Source organism: Rana temporaria, chromosome 9, assembly GCF_905171775.1.
Source record: "Rana temporaria chromosome 9, aRanTem1.1, whole genome shotgun sequence".
NCBI classification, from domain to species: domain Eukaryota; kingdom Metazoa; phylum Chordata; class Amphibia; order Anura; family Ranidae; genus Rana; species Rana temporaria.
Genome location: NC_053497.1, coordinates 69,577,747 through 69,597,755, shown reverse-complemented (window position 1 = coordinate 69,597,755; position 20,009 = coordinate 69,577,747). Strand labels below are relative to the sequence as shown.

Sequence of the window (20,009 nt, the reverse complement as noted above, 5' to 3'; positions counted from 1 at the left end):
AAAAACAGCCTAGCAGCTCCAAGAGTTACAATAGCTTTGTTTTACCTTTCCATGTATGTAATACTACCAACAAAAACATTGTAGGCAAAATGTTACATTCACAGAACCAAAAAAATAACGATGATTATTCTGGCTACCAAAAACTCTTAGCCCCCATTCACACCTAGGCGTTTTTACGCCTGTAGTACTACGCCGCTGCCGCCAGAGGGATGAAAACACATGTCCCTCTATGGAGATGGTTCACATCTCCACGCTGAACGCCGGACGCCTGCCGCCTGAAAAAAGGTCCCGGACGGCTTTCGGCGTTCGGCTAGGAGATGGCACATCTAGGCGGACAATACCGGCATTTTGTTGCCGCAAATCGCGGTACAAAACGCCGCTATTTGTACCGCGATTTGCAGCGACAAAAAAACGCCGTGAATTTGTCTGCCTAGGTGTGAATGGAGCCTTATTTGCTGCACTCTCTGTATGTAAGGGTCCATGTCTACGCACTTGGGGCTGTGTCAGTAAGCTTGCTTTTGACATCAGTTTGAGAAGCTTATCAGACAGCTGTAGTCGACCTCATTCTGACCTGCTTCAAGCTGCGTTTGTATTCCCATAGGCTTGTATTGAAGTAGCAGAAATGCAGTTTAAAACCCATCCACACTGGCCCATGAGTTAACTTGTAGCTCCGGCACAGTGGCTTCTGCTTTGGTTCAAATCCCAGACAGGACACAATCTGCAAGAAGTCTGCATGTGCTCTCTGTACCTATACTCCAAAGGCATGCTGGTAAATTAACTGGCTAAATTGAGTGCGTCCAAGTGCTCCACCTCATAAGTGCTTTGAGTCCCCAGGGAATACAAATTAATTGATAACAGGGGCACAGGGCAGCTTGCTTACACTTGAACTAATCTCATGCCGCGAACACACTACCGTTTATCGGGTTCTAAAAAATGAAGTTTTTAAGGGTCTAGAAAAAAATGTTTTTTTTTCAACCCGATCATTAAAACGGCCTTGCCTACACACGATCATGAAAAAAAATGCTCTAGCACGGTGACGTACAACGGCACTATAAAGGGGAAGTTCCATTCGGATGGCGCCAGCCTTTGGGCGGCTTTAGCTGATTTTGTGTTAGTAAAAGACGATTCGTGCTTTTCTGTCTGTTATAGCGTGATGAATGTGCTTACTCCATTACGAACCGTAGTTTTACCAGAACGAGCGCTCCCGTCTCAAAACTTGCTTCTGAGCATGCGCTTTTTTTCACGCAGTTAAAGCCCACACACGACCATGTTTTACAACCTTAAAAACGACAACGTTAAAAACGTAGTGAAAAAATTGAGCATGTTCGAAAAAAAATTTGGCCATTTTTTAGATCGTGAAAAATGCTCTGAAGCCCACACACAATCGTTTTTAATGACATTAAAAAAAAAAAGTCAATTTTTAGAACCCGAAAAATGGTCTTGTGTACGCGGCATCAGACTTTTGGTTCACCTTCTAAATGTCTCACAAAGGAAAAAAAGCCCCTCCAGTGCGTGTGGTTTCTAGGCTTCAAATATTCTTCCAGAGGGGAACCCACCAAGAAAAGCAAGGAAGAACACACGTGCCACATCCAAACCAACAGACTTTGCTGGCAACCGTCATTGTGCCATTACAGTGGTGGTAAACACAAAAAGTATGTTCCTCTGAGAGTTAGTCATAATGTACCAGTATGCATTGCATAAAACTAAGCCCTCCAGGGGCACACTGTCCCCATTGAAAGGGCTTCCATCTTTACCCAGTCTTCCCTCCGGGTTTGTGGGCTCTGGCCATTTAAATGTGTAAGCTGTGATGGCGTCTAGGTCCCATATTGAGTATCCTGATAATTCAAGGTGCAGTATGTGCCAATGATGTCACCATCTGCAAAATATGTGAATACCTCCTAAATGGTGCACATTTAGGAGATATTAAAATTCACCTACAGGTAAGCTTTATCATCAGCTTACATGTAGGTAAAAGTGACAAAAAATAGATTTTAATACAGCTTACCTGTAAAATCTTTTTCTTGGAGTACATCACGGGACACAGAGCGGCATTCATTACTATATGGGTTATATGGAGTACCTTCAGGTGATGGACACTGGCAATCTCAAACAGGAAATGCCCCTCCCTATATAACCCCCTCCCATAGGAGGAGTACCTCAGTTTTGTAGCAAGCAGTATGCCTCCCAAAATGGTCCTCAAAAGAGGGGTGGGAGCTCTGTGTCCCGTGATGTACTCCAAGAAAAAGATTTTACAGGTAAGCTGTATTAAAAATCAATTTTTCTTTATCGTACATCACGGGACACAGAGCGGCATTCATTACTATATGGGATGTCCCAAAGCAATGCTTACAATGAGGGGAGGGAGAACATCTCCAAGACAAAAGGATTTAATTTAGAGAAATACTCAAATCATAATAAATCCAACTTAGTTGAGAAAAATAATCTTAAATTTTAAATTTAACTCAAAAAAGAGGAGCCCCCGGAATCCGAGGGTCTCAAACTGCAGCCTGCAGCACTGCCTGCCCAAAGGCTGTATCAGAATTCCTTCTTACGTCCAACTGGTAGAATTTTGTAAACGTGTGGACAGAAGACCAGGTTGCCGCCTTGCAAACTTGAGCCATAGAGATCTGGTGGTGTGCTGCCCAGGAGGCGCCCATGGCCCTAGTAGAATGAGCCTTTAATGATACTGGAGGAGGCAACCCTTTCAAGCCGTAGGCCTGAGTGATTAATTGCTTAATCCACCTAGAAATGGTGGACTTTGCAGCTGCCTGCCCCTTCTTGGGCCCATCCGGTAAAATGAACAGCACATCTGTTTTCCGGATCTTCTTAGTAGCTTTAAGATAGGCCTTCATGGCCCTGACAATATCCAAGGTATGCAGCAACCCTTCCTTTCTGGAAGTAGGTTTAGGGAAGAAGGATGGTAATACCAAATCCTGGTTCAAATGAAAACTGGATATAACCTTCGGTAGGAAGGAAGGATGAGGGCGGAGAACGACCCTGTCCTTATGAAAAATAAGATATGGTTCCTTACAGGATTAGGCCGCCAGTTCCGATACTCTTCTCTTTTTGCGGAAACTATGGCGACCAAAAATACTAACTTCCTTGTCAGTAAAACCAAAGGAATTTCAGCCAACGGCTCAAACGGTTGTTTCTGTAAACTTGACAGAACAAGGTTTAAATCCCACGGGCAAAGCAGGGATTTAACTGGAGGTTTAATACGTAAGACCCCTTGAAGGAAGGTCTTAACCAGCGAGTGGGTGGCCAGCGGCCGCTGAAACCACACTGACAGAGCAGAAATCTGTCCTTTGATTGTGCTTAATGCCAATCCTTTATCCACTCCTAGCTGGAGAAAACTTAAAACTCTATCAATGGTGAATTTGCGAGGAAGCCATAGCTTGGACTCACACCAGCCTACATAGGCCTTCCAGACCCTGTGATAAATCACCCTAGAGACCGGTTTCCTGGCTCTGATTAGGGTAGAGATTACTTTCTGAGACAGAGGAAGAGTCCAAGGGTCTCCCACTACCATCCTTAAGATTAGTGAGTACCATGCCCTTCTGGGCCATGCTGGAGCTACCAGGATGACTGGTATGTGCTCCACCCTGATCCTGCGCAGCAGGCGGGGTAGTAACTGAAGCGGGGGAAACGCATAAAGAAGTTTGAACTGATGCCAAGGGCAAACCAGCGCATCGGTTCCGCAGGCCATCGGATCCCTTGAGCGGGACATGAACCTGTCTAGCTTCTTGTTGAGTCTCGATGCCATGACATCCACGTCCGGCACTCCCCATCTTTGGCAGAGTGCTTGAAAGATTTGTGGATGCAGAGACCATTCCCCCGGCCATAGAGTCTGGCGGCTTAAGAAGTCCGCCTGAAAGTTGTCCACTCCGGGAATGAATATTGCCGATATGCAGGGCACATGAGCCTCTGCCCATAGGAGAATCAAGCTCACCTCTCTCTGAGCGGCTTGACTCCTGGTTCCCCCTTGGTGATTTATGTATGCCACGGCCGTGGCATTGTCTGATTGAATTCTCACCGGGAACCCCTGCAATTTTGACGTCCAAGCCCTGAGGGCTAGTCGAGCAGCTCTGAGCTCCAAGATGTTGATGGGCAACTGCTCCTCTAGCTTTGCCCAAGTACCTTGGCGAGTGCAACCATCCAAAATTGCTCCCCAGCCTGTCAGGCTGGCGTCACTATCTTCCAAGCCACTGGGCTGAAAGATCTCCCCTTCAGTAGGTTCTGAGGGTCTAACCACCAACACAGACTTTGTCGGACTCTTGATGAGAGCGGCAACGGGATATCCAAGGCCTGTGGCCTTCTGCTCCATGCTGACAGGATGGCTGCCTGCAGGATGCGAGTGTGACTCTGGGCGTATGGTACCGCCTCGAATGTGGCCACCATCTTGCCTAGTAACCTCATACATAGGCGAATAGTCGGTTCCTTTTTGCTTAGAACCAGTAGGATTAATTCCTTGATGGCTTTGACCTTCCTCAGAGGTAGAAACACTCTTTGTTGTTCTGTGTCTAATCTCATGCCGAGATATTCCAACTGCCTTGTGGGCAGGAAAGCTGACTGTTCTCGATTTAGGACCCAGCCGAACTTCTCGAGGTATTGGACCGTGAGGGCCACTGCTCGCTCCAAGCCGGGAGACGAGTGATCTATGACTAGGAGGTCGTCCAGGTATGCTAGGATCGTGACCCCTTGGATCCTTAGTTTGGCTAGGATTGGAGCTAGGACCTTCGTGAACACCCGGGGGGCCGTAGCCAACCCGAAGGGAAGCGCCACGAATTGGAAGTGATGCGAAGCCACCATGAAGCGTAGATATTTTTGATGTGGCTGATAAATTGGAACATGAAGGTAGGCATCCTTTATGTCTATGGACGCCATGAAGTCGTCCTTTTGGAGTGTGGCAGCTGCTGACCGCACGGATTCCATCCGAAATGAGCGGATCTTTAGGTATGCATTTACCATCTTTAGGTCCAAAATTGGCCTGACATCTCCATTGGACTTCGGGATGATGAATAGGTTGGAGTAGAAACCTAGCCCCTGTTCCAGGACTGGTACCTCTACTATTACTTCCTGGGAAAGTAGATGATTTAATGCCGACATTAATGCGGCTCCTTTCTCCGGATCGTTTGGAATCCTCGACTCCTGGAAATGAGGAGGAGGAAACTTTAGGAAATCTAATTTGTAGCCCGTGGCCACGGAAGACCGTACCCACTCGTCGGGAATGCTGGCTTCCCAAACCTCTGAAAAGAGTCGCAGCCTTCCCCCCACCTTCGTGGGTGGGGGCGCCCCTTCATAAGGGCTTGGGGGCTGGTTTTGCTGGTTTGCGAAACCACTGCTTTCTGCCTCTAGCAGCCTGTCCTTGAGACTTGCTGTTGAAGCCGAAGTTTGCTTTCGCAGGAGGCCGTCGATACTGTTTGGCATTAGAGGGCCCCTGCCCAGGGGAGTACTGTCGTTTAAACGCAGGCCCCTGAAACTTCTTCTTAGTTGGCAAGAGAGTACTTTTGCCGTTTGAAATGGTCTGAATGTATTTATCTAGGTCTTCTCCGAAGAGTCGTCCTCCATGGAAGGGGAACCCTACCAGGAGCTTCTTGCATGGGGGCTCGGCCTCCCAGCTCTTTAACCTTCCTGGCGGTGTTCCTGACTGACTCGGGGTTAGATTTTCCTGCTACGATCGGTAACCCCGAGTCAGTCTCGGGCTTGCCTCGCTAGATCCACAGGCACTTTTTACTTACCTTGTCCCTGGATCCAGCGATGCCACCGCGCTGTGTGAGCGAGCGGGACCTCGCTCGATTCACATAGTGCCTCCGTGTGACGCCGATCTCCGTTCCCTGCGACGTTACGACGCACGGGGATGGAGAACGGCGCCAAATTCAAAAACGTAAACAAACACCTTACATACAGTATACTGTAATCTTATAGATTACAGTACTGTATGTAAAAAAAACACACCCCCCCCCCTGTCCCTAGTGGTCTGTCCTGTGTCATGCATGTCATTTTATATAATAAAAACCTTTTTTTCTCCCTGCAAACTGTAGATTGTCCATAGCAACCAAAAGTGTCCCTTTATGTCAAAAATAGTTTTAGATCAGCTAAAAAACAGCGATAATAAATTATAATCACTTGCAGAATTGTGCGATAGCGATTTGTGGGGAAATTCGTCATAAAAAAAAAAAAATAATGACAGCAACAATTCTGCAACTGAGCAAATTTCAGTGATTTTAATTTGATTACATTATTGAATAATTTTTATTATAATTATATTATTATTTGTTATAATTATTTATAATTATTTATTATATTATAATTTATAATTTTGTTTTTAAAAAAATGTCATACCCGGGATGCCTATTAGAATCTTGTTTAGTCAGATTTAAGTGAGTTATTTCTAAAAATTACAGACCTACAATATAAAACGCCAAATTTCCATGCAAATAATGGTACCGCTTTCAGCATGTTTTTTCGGAAAGAATCATACCGCCAGGGAGGTTAACCATAAGAGTCTTCTCATATGGATAAGGGATAACGATAAGCGTGACGCTTGCTGGATAGAATCCTTAATTGCGTCTACTGTAAAACATATGGCCCTAGGGACATCCGAAAATTCTTCTGCCTGCTGGGCAGGAATAAGTTTAAGCATCTGCTTAATTTGATCCGATAATGCTTGAGCAACCCCAATCGCAGCCACAGCTGGCTGTACTACTGCCCCTGCCGTAGTGAAGGAGTTCTTAAGTAGTGCTTCCAAGCGTTTATCAACTGGATCCTTGAACACCTGTATGTTTTCTACAGGGCATGTTAACGACTTGTTAACACATGAGATGGCTGCGTCCACTGCAGGAGTAGCCCATTTCTTGGAAAATTTATCTTCCATAGGATATAGGGCAGAGAATCTTTTAGGTGGTAAGAAGATTTTATCTGGCTTGTTCCAATCTTGGAACAAAACTCCCTCTAATAGAGGGTGGATCGGAAACACTGCATTGCTTTGAGGCGCCCTCAGTGAGCCCAAAGCTGAAACCGTCGATACCTGGAGATCTGGTACTGGCAAGTTGAATGCATTATGGACCAAGTCCGTTAAGGCTTGAATCCACCAGCCCTCCCCTTGGGAGACTGCTCCAGACTCCTCTGTATCCGGATCTTCGATCCCTGAACCTACTTGGTCCTTGTCCAAGAGATCGTCCAATTCCCCTGAGGAAAGGACCTCCTCTTCTGAGGGTCCACGCTCGGGCGACGGAGATCTAATCCGTTTACTGCCCCGCATAGTTGTGGCTATCATTTTTCCCATTCTTTTCTCCATCTCTCTTAAAGAGGTGAGTAATACCTCGTCCGTGACCATCTTAGGGTTGGACTGACCCGCGCCAGCTCCAGCCCCAGATCCCGATGGCCCCAAGGCTCCCTGTGGGGAAAGCAGCGGCATAGCTTTGTCCGAGACCTCAGACTCTCTGGGGGAATCCCCACCTCTTGTACCCTCTGACCCGGATGCCATGGTACAATACCGAGGTACACCTGCTACCTATTGGTACTTGGAACTATAAAAGTTAATTGCCCAAACACCTGTTTGGGGGATAAAAAATGCTTCCTCTCCCCTAGATGACTTTTTTTTTTTTTTCAATCTTTTTTCAATCTTTCTTTTTTTTTTTTTTTTCAAATCCAGGAAAGAAAAATCATTCTGTCCCCCTGAGTAGTATTGCAAGAAAAACTATGAGATGGAAAGAAACAGCCTATTTCTAGGCTTGAAAACAGTCTTCTGAAGACTGCAATATTCTTTTTGGCCACTGTGTGTCCTCGGCGCCCCGTGCTGCCGCTCTGGTCTTTCCTCCCCAGTTCCAATGTATCGAATGCTGTTTGGAACGAAAAGGAAGGGCCGCCCCTTCCTTAAACCACTGACCCGCCCTTCCCCCCTCAGCTAAACGGCGCGAATTGCGCCTATAACACGTGAACGCGCGCGCGCCCGCCGATAGGGGGGGGGGGGGTTGGGGGGAAGGGAGCCTCTCTGCTCCAGCTGGAACCATGAGGAGGTCAGCGTTTTGCCTGCTTTGCAGGCTCTGAGGAGGAAGACTGATGGAGCCTCGCCTGGAGGCTTGCAGGTAAGCATAGCTCTCTGACACACACATACACTTTATATTACACAGGCCCTACTCAAATGCTTTTCCAACACTACAAGGGAGGTCACTTCTTATGGGGAAAAAATACACATAGAGCCATCCTATCATTAAGATATGTGACTAGTTTGCCAGATGCAGCGCATAACTTTAGGCATGTCCCCTGTGACCCCCCAGAAAAAACCTGCTAAGAACCAAGTTCTGCAAGTTTTCCCCTCACTTACCTGCTCCATGCCGCAGGACTTTGCCAAGCAAGAGGCCCAATCTTCCCCCATCTCCGTGGGGATGTCTAGACCTTCAGGCCCTGGGTTCCTATGAAGGATCCACTGTCCTGGGCCCATATAGCACTCTGGCAACAGAAACATTAGGCACCCAAAGGTTTCTAAGTTCTGGGCCCAGGGTCCAGCTCTCTAAAAAGAAAAGCATTATGGGCTATACCCCAAGGGTTTGGGGTCCGGTTACTGACCACTTTAGCGCTGAGGCCTTTGGACAGAACCGGTTAGCTCACCTAATCCCAAGGATGCGGAGGCAAGCTAAACCATGACCAACACCTAAGACACTGGCGTAAAAACTGAGGTACTCCTCCTATGGGAGGGGGTTATATAGGGAGGGGCATTTCCTGTTTGAGATTGCCAGTGTCCATCACCTGAAGGTACTCCATATAACCCATATAGTAATGAATGCCGCTCTGTGTCCCGTGATGTACGATAAAGAAAGCAGAGTTTACTTTTAGGCCTGGTTCACACCTATGCAGGTTGCAGTTGATGCATATTCCGAATGTATTTTCGCTTTTCAATAGAAGTTTTTGATCCATTGAAGTCCATGTAACCAAAAATAAAACCTGCCAGTTCCTGGCCCTTTCCATAAAATACACAGATGTGAATGTGACCCATAGGAAACCATGTTAAATGAAGTGTAGTGCATTTCTGCAAAAAGTAAAAAATGCATAGGTGTGAACCAGGCATAAAGGAACACATTACTAAAGCACTTTGTGTACAGAACTGGTCATCTCATTACTTTTTTTGCACCCACATCTGGAGGCAAGTGTGACGATTGTTTGCCAGGCAGCTTGTTTTGTCACATTTTAGTTCTGGGAAAGGTGTTATTGTAACTCTGTTATGTTGGCTTGTGTCATTTGAAGTGTCACTAAACCCAAGAAAGAATAATCATTCCTAATAAATCGTTTTTGTAACGTTTGTTTACGGTCAAAATCTTTACTTTACACAAGTTCTGGTCATCTATAGTTTGTTGTTTGTGGTAGCAACAAACTGCGAGCTCAGAGCCTTTGCACCACACTGCGCATGCTCCTCTAAGCAAGCTGTGTCTTACACATGGCTTACTGTGGAGGAAACCCCTTAGCCAACTAATCTCACTATGGCCCGGGTGGGGCTGGGCTAAGCCAGAGCTACTCATGCCCTCAGATTTAGCCTCAGCTTTTTAAAGGGGTTGTAAAGGAAACATTTGTTTTTCATAATAAGCATCCTTTACCTGCAGACATTTTTTTTTCACTTCTTTATTGTTCGTTTTTGCTCAGAAGTTGCTCTATTTCTGCTCTGTTCTGTTCACTTCCTGCTTATCTGATTTTACCGACCACCGTGAAGGGAGGCTTTACTGCTGTGGTCAGTAATGTGCTCACCCCCTCCTGGGAACTACATCTGTGTGGCAGGACGCACTCTACATGTTAGAGACTTCAAGGAGGTGTGAATTACTGGGCGTGCCGCAATTGATACTGGGAAATGTAGTTCTTACATGAACAAACGATGCAAACCAGGAAGTGAATAAGAGAACAGAAACTAGAATGCCAGAGGAGATAAAGATGAAGGAATTTATTAAGTATTTACTAGTTTTTTAACAGAATCATTACACTATTCTGTCTGTCTACCTTGTAGACATTAATTTTAGGCAAAATATTTTTTTTCCTTTAAGGCCCTTTCCATCAATCCAAGGCTGAGGGGGAAGGGACTGAAAAAGCCATCATAGAACATGTGACTTGCTTCAGCTTAGCCTTGCCCCAGCCCATGCTAAAGGGAAATAAAATAGTCATGTGACCCCATTAACACATAAGCAGAAATTATATTTGAAAAATTAATAATGTTTCACATGTGAATCGCTGGCTATTGGTCACATTTAAATGTGGCACTACTGTCAGGGTTTAGAATCATTTTAAGACTTCTAAACCTGGACAAGGAATGGAGGACGTCGCTCAAGCAAATGAAAATGGCTAAGAACCTATATCCATTAGGATGCCCAGACTTCAAAATATAATATAAAAGGGTATTTTAGAAGAGGCACTTAAAAGGGTTGTAAAGGAAAAAAAAAAAATGTTTCCCTAAATAGCTTCCTTTACCTTAATGCAGTCCTTCTCAACTTACCTCATCCTTCCATTTTGCTTTTAAATGTCCTTATTTCTTATGAGAAATCTTCACTTCCTGTTCTTCTGTCTGTAACTACACACTATAATGTAAGGCTTTCTCCCTGGTGTGGAGAAAGCCTCGAGGGGGGAGGGGGCGAGCAGGCAAGTCAGGACACTCTCTACTTTGCAGATAGAGAAAGGAGCTGTGTGTTAGTGGGCGTCCTGACACTCCTGCTCGCCCCCTCGAGAGGCTTTCTCCACACCAGGAAGAAGGCCTCGCATTACGGTGTCGAGTTAAAGACAGAGGGGGGGAAAAAAAGAAAACCTTTACAACCCCTTTAAGGCATCAACCACAGATTCTTTAACCACTTCAATACTGGACACATTTACCCCCTCCCTGCAAAGGCCAGTATTCAGATTTTAGCACCGTCACACTTTGAATGACAATTACTCAGGCATGTAGCACTGTACCCAAATAACGCTTTGAGACAGATGGAGCTTATTTTGGCGGTATTTAATCAGCCCTGGGATTGGTTTTATATGCCGACACAAGATTTTTAAAACGTAAATGTGCAATTTTGGCTTTACTTTTAATAAAGAATTTACTGCACTATGGTACATCCTCTGTTTATCATTTGGATTAGCCTGCATGAGACACTGGAGGAAGAAACAAGTTTTTGCATCTGATATTGAAGAGAGAAGTGACAGGAAAGCTGGCTGGAAAGATAAGCACTAAAGAAAGCTGGTCTAGACCCACTTAATTTAAGTGGGTAAATAAGTTTTGGCACACATTTTATTGGGAGTATGGCGTGATTTGAAGGTGTAGTACACAATATTTTAAGCAGGATGGTTCAAGAACGCTATAAAATAAAATAAAAAAGGGACACAAAAAAATGTATTTATTTTTGTTAAAAAGAAACATGGATGTGCATTTGAGAAAAATATGGACACTGTATTAGATTAACTTTGACTTCTGAAATATCAACTTTATTCATATATTATGATCATTTAGGACATAAGGAAGGCACTTATTTTAGTGTGGCGCTTCTTTCTCAACTTACCTGCGATTACCGACTATCCTTATATAAAGTAATAGACACAGTATGGTGCCTAACCGCTTTAGCCAATATTTATTCCTTCAAATACCAGCACTGGATTGTAGTTTTTTTTTTTATTCAATGATCCATTACAAAATCCTTATATTGGCAACTCACTGTTGGTAATAACCCGTTAAAATTGTGAGAGTTGTCATTTAGAGTGCCTTCACACTTGCGATGCCCGGGCGTCGGCGGAAAAAAGCGTTGCTATTTTTTAGTGGCGCTTTACCGTTGTTTTTGCTGCGCTTTTCAGTCGCTAGCGACGTGCTTTTAACGCCCACTCACGGCCGAATAAGGGTTAAAAAGCCTGCAAAGCGGACAGGGGCGCTTTAGGAGCAGTGAGTTCAACGCTCCTAAAGCGCTGCAAAGAAACTGATGGCAGGACTTTTGACGCCCTGCCAGCGCAGTGCCCCAGTGTGAAAGCACTCGGGCTTTCACACTGGGTTTGCAGTTGAGGCTTTTTCCATGTGCTTTTTTTAGCGCTAAAGCGCCTGAAAAATGCCTCCAGCGTGAAATGGGTCTTACCTACTCTTAAAAAAAGTGTTTCCTTTTGGACAGTACAACGGATCTCCAGCAATTGCTTAGGGCATACGCTTTTTAAAGAGGAAGCAAAGGTCTTACAATCTAGATTTAGAGCAAGGGGCTACAAGGGAAAAGTTTTTTTCCTATTTCTTAAAACAGCCAGACATGAAGATAGGAAGCTGTTATTTAAGCAATATCACAGGAGAAAGTGCCTTATAACCAGGTTCTTTGAGCAGTCCTGGGATATATGCCAACATCCTCAATGAACAGTGGCTGTTGGAGGATCCAGTGATTGTAGATTAGTACCTCTACCCTTAACTTCTAGACAAGCAAAATTGCTTGGGGACTACTTGGTACACAGCTATTCAGCCGAGACAAGAACAGTGTCATACCGAAGGCACCTGTAAATGTTCAGGTTCTGTGTAGGTATAATATTTATACAGCCGATCATTTTAAAAATTTACCAATCAGCCAGATACTTCATTTTTCTCATTTTGCACACCGCAACACAGTTATTTACGTGACATTTTTGTACAATAAAGTCTTTTAATCAAATTATTACAGGTACTTGCATAGCAGTCTTTGGAGTTTGGAAGGAAACTGGGATACTCAGAGGAAACCTGTGCAGGCATAGGGAGATCATGCAAACTCCAGGTAGGTAGTGCTATGGTTAGCCTTCGAACAGGCGACACTAGTATTAAAAGCCAATGGAACATGATACAGCTTATGAGCCACTCACTTCTCCTCACTGCGACAGCAGGTAGACGATTCTCTCCCCACACCTGCTGTCACATCTTATAATCAGCATGGCTGTACGAGGCTTGATTTGTGCAAACGGTATAGCATCTACAAACTATGGTATATATAGTTTTCTTCACAGCTATAGACGCTATAATGCAAAAGTGGTGATCAGCAATTTATAGTGGGACTGCGATAAGGTGACGGGAAATCTGGTACTAACATACTATCTAGGAGGGTCACTGACATTGCCAGTGAAAATATTGTACACCGACACTGTACTAATGATACTAGCTGTGAAGGGGTTGACATCTAAGAGCAATCAAGAAGTTAACTATGCGCTGCTTTTACTTTACTATCTGCCTGTTGGTTCTTCCTGATCGCTGTTCCCTGTACACAGAGTTCTGTGATTTTGTAAACCCAGAACGGTGTGCGATTGGACACAGCTGATTTCAGCTAAAATCTTGGCTGCACATGCGCATTGTTGAACCCATAAAAAAGCCAACACATACGATCATACCTACACATTTAGGCCCCTTTCACACTGGGGCTGGAGCCGCGGTGGCGGTATAGCGACGCAGGATTCGGCCGCTAGCGGTGCGGTATTAACCCCCGCTAGCGGCCGATAAGGGGTTAATACCACCTGAAATGCGCCTCTGTAGAGGCGCATTGCGGGCGGTATTGCCGCGGGTTTCCCATTGTTTTAAATGGGAAGGAGCGGTGAAGGAACAGTATACACGCCGCTCCTCTCACCGCTCCAAAGATGCTGCTGGCAGGAGATTTTTTTCTCTCCTGCCAGCGCATCGCCTCAGTGTGAAAGCCCTCCGGCTTTCACATCGAGTATGCGGTGCAGGAGTTTTTCAGACGGTATAGCAGCGCTAATTTTAGCACTGTACCGCCTGAAAAACTCCTCAGTGTGAAAGGGGTCTTACTGTAAGCGGTCAGCAGGTGGTTAAAAGGTGTTCGTTTATTATTTTTCCCTGAAAGGTTGACTTAAAAAGCAATAAATGTGGTTTGTGTTTTTTTAAACAAAAATCCCTCTTTCCATTCAATTAAGAATAACTCTATTAGTCACTTTTAGGAATCATACACTGAATGGAGTGACTGGACCTAGAACACACTTGCAGGTGTGACGAGTGCAAACACTTTTTGTGCATCCTGTTTAAGACAGCCTATTAGTGCCAATGAGCTGCTTTAAATACAACATTTTTTAAAATCCCAACACCAAACTGGAGTACCATGTCTTTTGGTGCACGTGCATTAGCAAGATGCATGTGGTAGCCCTTAACCTCCCTGGCGGTATGATTATTTCAGATTTTAGGTGCTGAAAGCGGTACCATTATTTTGCGTAATTTGGCGTTTTAAAATTGTAGGCCTGCAATTCTTAAGCATAACTCACTTAAATCTGTCCAAAACAAGAGTCTAGTAGACATCCCGTATATAATAAAATTTGAAACATAAAATCATAAATAATATAATAAAAATGATTACTTTTAATTTTTTGATGACGAATTTCCCCACAAATCGCTATCGCTCAATTCTGCAAGTGATTCTAATTTATTATCGCTGCATTTTAGCTGTCTAAAACCACTTTTGACATAAAGGGACACTTTTTGGTTGCTATGGACAATCTCCTGTTTCCAGGCAGAAAGAACAGTTTTTATTATATAAAAGTACATGTAGGACACAGGGCAGACCACTAGGGACAAGGGGGGTGTGTATTTTTTTCATACAGTTCTGTAATCATTAAGATTACAGTATACTGTATGTATTGTGTTTATTTACTTTTTTTAAATTTGGCACTGATCTCCGCCCCCGTGCGTGGCAACGTTACAGGGAACGGAGCTCGGCGGCACTCGACACTGTGAATCGAGCAAGGACACAGCTCGATTACACAGCGGGGAGGCATCGCAGGATCCAGGGACAAGGTAAGTAAACTCTGCCTGTGGACACTGCGAGGCAATCCCGAGTCTGGCTCGGGGTTACCGCTTTTGGTCCTGAAATCCCACCCCGAGCCAGACTCTGGAATACTGCTGGTTAATAAAGGCACCGCGGCAAAACAGCATGTTTTTCTGCACTGCACAACAATAAATTTCCCTGTCTGCCTTCCACATAACCCCAAATTCATCATACACCTAAAAAGGCACCCATCTTTTGTTTTTGGTAAAAGACAAAAAGGAACTGCTTGCGTGTTGCCTGTAATGAACGTACTGTCATATTATGGACTCAAGACTGAATGATAACATTTTTGTTGCGGCTATCAGCCATGGTTGTCAGTAACTCACATTTTCTGGGAGCTGTTGCCACCACCACACACAGGAGTGTGACTATTTAAGGGCACTTTCACACTAAGGTGCTGGGGAGTCGGCAGTAAAGGGACACTATTTTTAGCAGCCCTTTACCTTAGTTTTAGCTGCGCTTTTCAGCCACTAGCGGGGGGGTTAAAAGTGCCTGAAAAGCGATGCTTTGCCGGTGCTGCCCATTTATTTCAATACGAATGGGCGCTTTAGGAGCGGTGTATTCCACACATGCTGGGAATGCCAACTGTCACATCTGGTTGCGCTCTCAACCAAACTATCAAACCATTAAATGGCCAGTGTCATAACCGATTCACATGTGCAGCATTATGGCAGTTAAAGATTAAACAGAGGCCAAGATGGCAGCTTCCTTCTCTGAAAACAGGCAATTTAGCCCTAACTACTTAACCACCAGGAGATTTACCCCCCTCCATTACCAGGCCATTTTTTTGGCACCCAAATCAAAAAAATATATCTACTCTGCCTTTTTTTTTTTTGCGCTACAAACACTGACTGACACTTTTGGGAACCAGTGACACTAATACAGTGATCAGTGTTAAAAATATCCAGTCATACGAATGACACTGGCTGGGAAGGGTTAACCATCTAGGTGATCAAATCGTTAAACGTGCACACGCACACTGGATGTTTTTGGAAGTGTTTACAGCAGCTGTTTTTGGCAGTAGACATTTTTTCTAGTCATTAACCACTTAAGACCCGGACCAATATGCAGGTAAATGACCAGGCCCCTTTTTGCGATTCGGCACTGCGTCGCTTTAACTGACAATTGCGCGGTCGTGCAACGTGGCTCCCAAATAAAATTGGCGTCTTTTTTTGACACAAATAGAGCTTTCTTTGGTGATATTTGATCACCTCTGCGGGGGTTTTTTTGCGCTATAAACAAAAATAGAGCGACAATTTTGAAATAAAAATCAATATTTTTTGCTAGAATAAATATCCCCCAAAAATATATAAAAAAACTTTTTTTTCCTCAGTTTAGGCCGATACGTATTCTATCTATTTTTGGTAAAAAAATAAAAATCGCAATAAGCATTTATCGATTGGTTTGCGCAAAATGTATAGCGTTTACAAAATAGGGGATAGTTTTATTGCATTTTTATTAATATTTTTTTTTTTTTTTACTACTAATGGCAGCGATCAGCGATTTTTTTCGTGACTGCAACATTATGGCGGACACATCGGACAATGTTGACACATTTTTGGGACCATTGTCATTTTCACAGCAAAAAGTGCTATAAAAATGCATTGTTTACTGTGAAAATGACAATTGCAGTTTGGGAGTTAACCACTAGGGGGCGCTGAAGGGGTTAAGTGTGACCTCATATGTGTTTCTAACTGTAATTGGCGGGGCTGGAGGTGTGACATCATTGATCGCCTTTCCCTATATCAGACTATCAATGACGGTGCCACTGTGAAGAATGGGGAAGGTGTGTTTACACACACACCTCTCCCCGTTCTTCAGCTCCTGTGACCGAACGCGGGACTCCGGGGGCGATCGGGTGCGCGGGTCCTGCGGTCACGGAGCTTCGGACCGGCGCGCGTGCGTGACCCACGACTGGGCACTTAAAGAGGACGTACAGGTACGCGATTGTGCCCAGCCGTGCCATTCTGCCGATGTATATCGGCGTTAGGCGGTCCTTAAGTGGTTAAGGTGGTTGTAAACCCTTACAGACCACTTTGACCTACAGGTAAGCCTAGATTAAGGCTTACCTGTAGGTGCAAGAAATATCTCTTTAACCTACACAATTAAGGAGATATTTGCAAGAAAGACGACACCGACGTCTACGCAGACGCACTGAGCGTGCCGTTGGTTACGGCGATTATGCCATCACTGCCGGCTCCCGCGTGGGACTGACGTTATCGCTGCTCCGGCCAGCCACAGCGATACCCGGAAGTCACTCTAGGCACCATGGCGGCAAAGGAGGAGGTGACCGAGGACCGCTGCATGGGGCTTCGTTCTCAGATAATTCATAATGAGCTAGTATGCTATGCATATTAGCTCATTATGCCTTTGTCTTGCAGGGTTTTTTTAATTTATTTTTATTTAAGAGAGAGTTTACTTCCTCTTTAACCACTTGGGTTCCACGCTGTAGACGAAAGATGTCCACAGCGCGGCTCTCAAGTGCCGGGTGGACATCCCTGGACGTCCTGTTTACATTCCCCGGGCGCGCAGCAGGGAAACACAGTGCCCGGGGAATGGGAAGCCGATGCGTGTGACTGGCGGCCGCGATGTCCGCCAGGTACCCGCGATCGGCGGTGACAGCAGGGACGTGGAGCTCTCTTTTGAGATAGAGCTTTCTTTTGGTGGTATTTGATCACTTCTGCGGTTTTTTTTGCGCTATAAACAAGGAATAGAGCGTAAATTTTGAAAAAAAAATGCAATATTTTTTACTTTTAAATAGCCCCAAAAAAAATAAATATAAAAAAAGTTTTTTTTCCTGTTTATTGAAAATAAGCATTTATTGATTGGTTTGCGCAAAATTTATAGCGTCTACCAAATAGGGGAGTTTTATTGCATTTTTATATAAAAAAAAAGTGTTTTAGTAATGGCGGCGATCAAAGAGTTTTATAGTGACTGCGACATTATGGCGGACATATCGGACACTTTTGACACTATTTTGGGACCACTGTCATTTTTTACAGCGAACAGTGCTCTAAAAATGCACTGGTTACTGTAAAAATGACACTGGCAGTGAAAGGGTTAACCAGGAGGGGGCACTGTAGGGGTTAAGTGTGCCCTGTGTGATTCTTACTGGGGGGGGGGGGGGGCGTGTGACGTCACTGATAGTCTTTCCCTATGACAGGTAACAGACGATCAGTGACAGGCTCACTAGGAAGCACAGGGAGGGGTTTGTTTACACTTGCCTCTCCCCGTTCCTCCTCTCTGTGACCTGATCGCGGTACACCGGCGGCGATCGGGTCCGCTGTTTCCACGGGGTCGGTCACAGAGAAGAGGACCGGGTCGCGTCGCCCTTGTGCCCAGCCGTGCCATTTTGTCGACATATATGGTCGTGCGGCGGTCCTTAAAGTGGAGGTTCACCCTATAAAAAATGTTTTAACACTGCACCCAGCCCAGTTGTGCATATAAAATAACACTGACCTTTTTTTTTTTTTTCGTAGATAGCGTGTAGCTGTGGAATTCATCGCGTCTTCCGGGTAGGTTATCCCGCGGGAGTGGGCGCTCCTAAAGACATGCCAATTGATTGACATGCTAAACGACGGCGCACACAGCGCGTCACGACTTCCCGAAGGAAGCTCGGGTTGGCTCGGCTCTATTCACGCAGGCGCCGAATAGAGCTGAGCCGACCCGAGCTTCCTTCGGGAGGTCGCGACGCGCTGTGTGCGCCGTCGTTTAGCACGTCAATCAATTGGCATGTCTTTAGGAACGCCCACTCCCGCGGGATAACCTACCCGGAAGCTGCAGTGAATTCCACAGCTACACACTATCTACGAAAAAAAAAAAAAAAAAAAGTCAGTGTTATTTTATATGCACAACTGGGCTGGATGCAGTATTAAAAAAAATGTATAGGGTGAACCTCCACTTCAAGCAGTTAAACCACAACAACAGTATAGTCAATCATTAAACGTGGTGGCTGCATTCGTTTTCTTTCAGGCTTTTCCCCCCTTGACGTAATATTTTTGAATCAGTATAAAAAAATAAAAAAATTTAAAAAGTAAAAAAGAACTAGAGGCAGGGTATTTTTAATTAAAGGGGCAGCTTCACATGTGACATCTGTGATGATAAAGTTCATGGTTTTGCTGCTTGGTGTTATCCAATCATTGCAGCTCTCCTCCTCTAGGAGATGACAGCACATCCACAAGTGACACACTCAGCATTCCACCCTGCCCCTCTCTCCTCCCCCGCCTACATCTCGAGCCGCCTCAGAGCTCATACAAAAGCAAGATGTCAGCCATCTTCAGTAGTCACCACCGGGCGCCTCCCGCCGAATCTCACCCCTGACGCCCCCCACTGTCTCCTGAAGGGCAGTTCCTGGAGGAGGGAGGGCCCACCATGGAGTCGGGTGTCCCAGGGAGGAGTAGGAGGAAGGGGGAATGATGCGTTTACCTTGATGCAGTATGGAGGCTCGTCATATGTAACCAGCATGTACCTGTCGCCCCTACTAGCCGGATCCCGGGCACGCAGCTGCGGGGACACAAACACAACAAGGGAGGGGAGGGTGAATATCACACAACAAGCCAATAACCCCCATCCATCCCTCCCTCCTCCCCGCTACAGACCACCGTCCTCCCTCCGAGACTCACACACAAGTCCCGTCCGTTACCTTCATAAATATCTCAACCGCGCCTTTGGCAATATCCAAATACGAGGTCCCCAGATACGTCCGCTGGTTCATAGAGGCGGACGTGTCTATGAGGAAAAGTAAAATAGGCATTTTCAGCGCATGCTAGGCGGAAGCGCCAGCCTAAGCTGCCCCGAATGTCGCCGTGTTATGTCCCCCCTGGCCGAGGGCTCTGCTCAGCTACGGCACTTAGTTAGGTTTGGTGGTTATAGGGGAGCGGGGGTCGGTCGCCCCCTCTGTATAGAGGGAAGACGTCTCGCGCGGACGAGCCGCCCCTTCTACTGCTCACTTGAGCTCTGAGTCTCTTTACCGTGTTCACTGATAGATAACTTCTCTTCCCTCACCTCACCGAGCGCACCATGTGACCGTTGCGCTCCGCCATTGGCCCGACGTCTTTGCATATTCATGAGCGGCGCTTGTCCGCGCGCCACGTGACAGCCCGCCGCGCCATTGGCTGACGAACGCTCTGCGTATTTGCATATGTATTAGGTTGGGTTCGGCCCCTTGCAGAGGTTGGCCGCCGGGGCTTCTGGGAGTTGTAGCGGGGTTCATGTTTGGAGGGACATATGGGGGGGGCT

General features: G+C 45.6%; 1 protein-coding gene across 1 annotated transcript in view; it reads right to left on the bottom strand.

Annotated features, from left to right (window-relative positions):
- The window catches only part of LOC120913635 (integrator complex subunit 6-like), a 146,498-nt gene extending 126,765 nt beyond the window's left edge, over positions 1 to 19,733 (bottom strand). The window contains 2 exon segments of the mRNA XM_040323736.1: positions 19,197 to 19,274; positions 19,414 to 19,733. Of these exon segments, the coding sequence (XP_040179670.1) occupies positions 19,197 to 19,274; positions 19,414 to 19,524 (189 nt within the window). The 5' untranslated portion in view covers positions 19,525 to 19,733.
- Between the last annotated feature and the right edge of the window lie 276 nt (positions 19,734 to 20,009).